Below are 5,076 nucleotides of genomic sequence, written 5' to 3'. Positions count from 1 at the left end.
CAGGTTCCCCAGGCCACGAGGCTGCGCTGACGGCGAGGATGGGAGGCGGGTGCCCTCGCGCTCAGCCTCGCCACTGCCCCAGTGGCGGTCTGTGACCAGCCCGCCTTTAACACAGTTAACATATATCCTTGTTCTCTGTGTGCCAGACCCGCTGCTGCGGCAAATAGTCACCCTCAACCTGCAGGAAAAGTTTAACCAGGAGACCTGATGGGCTCTGGGCGGTGGAGAGTCAGAAGAGGGAAAAACGTGCACTCATGAAAAGCAAAACTGTGTTCGGGCATAATGTTTATTTTAGGAATGACCCGGGAAAATCCCAGCGGAGACCAGGACGGCCGCTCTGGTTGGATTTACGTCCCTGCCCACAGGAAGTTGGCAGAGGCCACTCAACTTGGAAGTAAATTATAAGCGCCAGGAAAATTGAATGACGGAGAACTGTGACACTTGATGGCAAAGATGCAAGAGAGGCCCAGGGGCAATGCTTGATTTCCTGCCAAAGTCCTTGAATCCGAGTGCCCCCCGTTGCTGGGATGAGGATGGTGGAAGTCTTTGAGAGGAGAGGTCATCGGAGACAGGAGAAGGGAGGAGGGTGGCTTGCGCGAAGGTGCTAGAGTCTAAGAGTCCTGTTTAATGACGTTTGTGGGACGCTGAGTAAACCAGTTGGTCATGACTAAAGCAGAGACTGAGGACGCTTAATCAGGAAGAGTGCACACCTAGCCCTGAAGGACAACTGTGTTCTGGCCTCCATTAATCCAGGGCGCTGAACTTCCCTTTGAGGCAACGAAGCCCTTTACTATCCAGCTGGGTAACGCAGCCCCGTCAGTGAGCTTTTCCTAGAAGCCTATCTCATCCTCCTCCCGACAAAAATCCTGGGAGGTGGTATATTGTATAATAGTTAAAAGCATGAGCTCTAAAGACAGGCATCCTCAATGTAATTCCTTGTACCTTCACCTCACTTCACAGTGGGGTGGCCTTGGGCAAGAACCTAATCTCTTTATATTCCAGTCTCCCCATCTGTAAATGACACTAGATGCAATTTAGCACATTTATCCATTCCACCAACAACTATTTTAAGAGTTTGCACTTGTTTTGAGAACATACATTTGGGAATTTTGTTTTTGTACACTTGGCACCCAGGGAACCAAAATACCACTGACTCAGCACATGCAGGCTTGGAAGACCAAGGAAGCGCTACTATTGCCAGCTACTCATTGTACCAGAAACCCCATCCCAAGCCTGTTTCCATGGTCTTGATGGCACAGAAGAAGTCAGATCATCTCTGAGAAATCCCACTTTCTTTGAGCTGCAAGAATATGCAGAAACAAACAAAAATCTCTTCCCAAGTTCACCAACAGTCACACCATGTTAAGGTCCTTACGTTCAGGGAGACTTTTTTTTTAATTTTGCAATTCCCTATAGTTCCTCATAGAGTTCTGCACATAGCTAAGAGAAAGCTGGAAGGGTTTTGAAACCAGACAATACTGAAGCTCTGAAGCCGTTGGAAAGAGGTCAGGATGGGTTGGAAAGGAGCATTCTAAACAGGTCTGAGCATAAGGCAAGAGTTTGACTAATCTGTAATTGGTAACAAATATCAAATTGTAAAAAGTTAATTTCCTCAAACTTGTTCTTTACACATTGACATTAAATATAATATCATATAATGTGGCTGCCAAACTTGTTCTTTACACATTGACATTAAATATAATATATAATGTGGCTGTATTCAGTTACCTTAATAGAAATCCATAGCACTAATAGAAAATATTGCCTCAAATTCCCTGATGCCCACTTTAATAAAGAGCTTCAATGCAAGAAACAATATTTAAAGACTTTTGTCAGAAGATATCAACTTCATCCATTCCTCTGCTTATTTAAAATTTTACCCTTGGGTCAAGCCAAATCCCTCTATCCCAATGTTTTGGCCCTCCCTGCCACTGATTTTTATTTAATAAAAAACAAATTTTTTTCTTAGCTGATTGCCTTTCCAATTACTGGGGCACCATCGCCTGGTGTTAGCACATCTGAATTGCAGGTTCAGCTCTTGAGAGAGCAAAATAAACTGTTTGAAAATTGAAACTGAAACACAAGAAATGAAGACAAATTTTGTGCCTTGCTATAAAGAGAATAGAAAGCCAGTTGCCTCTGCAGGAAATGGCAGACTATCCTAGCTAAGTTGATGTGCACGGCCAAAATTCATGGCTCTGAAGAGGAAAGCAAGGTGAGAAGAGGGGTTCATATGGCACGGGGCAGCTTCTTATTTGGCACCTGTCTCCTGACAGGGCATTCCTTTCCTGGGCATTCATTACCCAGACCACTCCCCCTTCTCTTCACCAATTCTGCCACCATCTATCCAGCTCCAGATGCCCCTGTCGTGGGAAGCCAGCCCTGCTCTGCACTCCTCACTCCTAGCCTGTTTCAACACCTACCCATAGAGATTGCCTCACCATAAGCAGCAGTATTTTCCCTGCAATTCAAGAAGGGAGGAAGTCCATATACCACTTCTCCTTCTGAAGCAGCTTTTACTGACAGTTCCGTTAGTACCTGAAGATTTTTGCTAAGATTAAAGCTGAATATCCTAAATAACTGTGTAAATTTTAACCATGGACATAGATATAACAAATGTGTTCCCCCCAAAAAAAGCCTGTTCTAAAGTGATACATTTCTAAAGACTCTAAAATTAAGAATTTCAGCTATAGGCCAAAATAAAAGCCATAATAGCTATTTATTGAGCACTATTTGCTAAGCCCTAAGACCTTTATATTATTTAATTTAGTCTTCGCTACTTGAATTGGTAATTAAGTTAGTACTAGTTTTACTAAAATCTAATTTAAATCCTGTGGGTTTGGTACTTTTACTATCTCCAATTCAATCTGAAGTAACTGAGACTTACAGAAATTAAGTCACTTGTCCAAAGCCACACAGCAGTGAGTTGGAGAAGATGGACCTATTAACCAGTTCCTGTTTTTCTCTTTAGTTAAAAAGTGAGCCCAGAAGAATGTTCCGAAGTTGTTTTACCCGAGGAATAGCTGACTTAATCAGTCTGGTCGGAGGAGGTTGGACAGTAGGAGGGCACACACAGGCAGATTGCACCTGCATGTTGAGTTCTTTTTCAGGCAGTAGGTGCTGACTTCCAGAGATCCACCCCAAATCTCTCCTCAGGACTCTGGCAGGGGAAAGACACACCAGGAAGACTGGCAGGGCAGGAGATACATTCTGTGTCCAGTATGAAACTAACCAGTGAATTAAAGATTTCACCTGCCAATTAACTCTTAGTCATGAAGTCGCTTGTCTTCAGACTAATAACCAACCTTGGGAAAGCCCTTCCCTAAGAAGGAGGCTGTAGAAGGCAGCTGCCCTGGCATTTAACTGCTTGGGTTGGAATTCCAACTCATCTTTTACTAGATGTTGGGCCTTTGGAGAGTTACTTAACTTTTGTAAGCCTCCGTTTCTTCAAATATGAATTAGGGACAATAATAGTTCTTGGTGCACCAAGCTGTGTAGTGATTAAAGGAGGTAATATATGTGTAATGTTTAGCCCAGCGCTCAATCAACATTAGCACTGAAGACTAGGATTATCAGGCACTTATTATTAAACCAGGAAGCCCAGAATTTAGCTTTCTCTTGATAAAATAAAAATAAAACCAACACATAAATGTTCTTTTTTAAATCATTAACAAAATATCCTAACTTTGTGTCAAGGTTCTCTGAACCTGAACCTCATTTTTGCTGCATGCTCAACTCGTAGAAACTGCCTGAAATTTGTTTTCTATTGTGGAGGAGGAAATGGGTCCATGTCTTTGGGTTAGACTCTTGGTTCCTGATCCATTTTAGTGAACCTCCCAGATCTTGCTTCTAATTCAAGCACCTCTTTGTTGTCCTTGGAAGTAGCGCTTATCCTTTGAGGCACATGTAAATAAATCACGGGTCTGTCTCCATGACCAGGCACAGAAACAGCATCTGTATTGTTTACTGCCCAGCCCCGCTAATAGCTGTTAAATGAATGATCTACATGCAGATACTTCTGACGTTAAGCTCAATGTTGCAAACGCATGTTTCATGAGGTAGGGTGCAACTCTACAGAAAGATTCCCTTCCCCATTCCTGGAAACCCTGTAGCTGACTTCCTGATCTTCAGCTTCTCAACACTGCTAATATCCTTCAGATGTTTCCTAAATGGTTTCAGAGCCCTCATTGTATAATTGTAAAACTGTGCCAAAATGCTAATACTAGTAAGCTAACCCTTTCTGCGGCCTTTTAGCCACCCTTTGGGGATGTCTTGACAGCAGCACTCCTCAGCTTCTGCCTTGTTGGTGCAGTGACACCAAGTGGCCACACTCTGCAAGTGCAAGAGAGTATCAGCAGAGTCCAGGGCAGGCCTGGGAGGACTCCTGCTGTAAAACTATATCCAGGAATCTGTTGTCCCACGAAGATCTGGATCCCACGGTGGAGAACAATAAAAGGAAATTTGAAATTGAAGCCAAATAAATTCAGTTTCTCTTAAATATGAGCCAGTCTCAGAGAAGTTCAAATATAATTAGCCCCAGATCTGTTTATTCAGCAACCATTTTGTTGAATGATTGCTTTGTGGCAGGCTCTGTGCTAAGCTCAGACAGGGCTGGCTCATTTTTGTGGGACCTATGCAGTTGCATTGGCTTAATGCTGTGGGTGCTTGTTTACATCAATATTCTAAAGGATATATTTATTAAAGTATACTGGAATATATTTCCCAGATGTAAATTAGGCATAATAATGAGAGCTAATATTTATTAACCACTTACTATATACTAGGCAGGTGCTGTGCTAAGCTTTTCATATACATTAACCATTTGAGATTAGTTTCATTATAATCCCCATTTCAGAGTTTCAGAATCTAAGGCCCAAATCAAATAACTTAATAAAACCTAGGCCTTTGATCTTAACCAATATACTTAGTGAAATATGATTTAATAGAAATCTTACATGTTTGAAGATATAAAGAGCAAGAGCATTGTAGAACATCTACAGTTGAATTTGACCAGTCATATTTTTTAGTATGTCATCCTAAAATTTTATTGTGTATACAGTTTAGGTTGTTGGTTGC

General features: G+C 42.2%; 1 protein-coding gene across 1 annotated transcript in view; it reads left to right on the top strand.

Annotated features, from left to right (window-relative positions):
- Window positions 1–4,481, top strand: part of LOC102243044 (BTB/POZ domain-containing protein 6-like) — a 34,129-nt gene extending 29,648 nt beyond the window's left edge. Inside the window, 2 exon segments of the mRNA XM_014531557.1 lie at window positions 296–394; window positions 4,255–4,481. Of these exon segments, the coding sequence (XP_014387043.1) occupies window positions 296–394; window positions 4,255–4,481 (326 nt within the window).
- The last annotated feature ends 595 nt before the right edge of the window (window positions 4,482–5,076 follow it).

This window comes from Myotis brandtii, unplaced genomic scaffold (genome assembly GCF_000412655.1).
Source record: "Myotis brandtii unplaced genomic scaffold, ASM41265v1 scaffold810, whole genome shotgun sequence".
Taxonomy (NCBI): domain Eukaryota; kingdom Metazoa; phylum Chordata; class Mammalia; order Chiroptera; family Vespertilionidae; genus Myotis; species Myotis brandtii.
The sequence above is the reverse complement of the archived record's forward strand: the minus strand, read 5'-3'. Positions and strand labels throughout refer to the sequence as shown.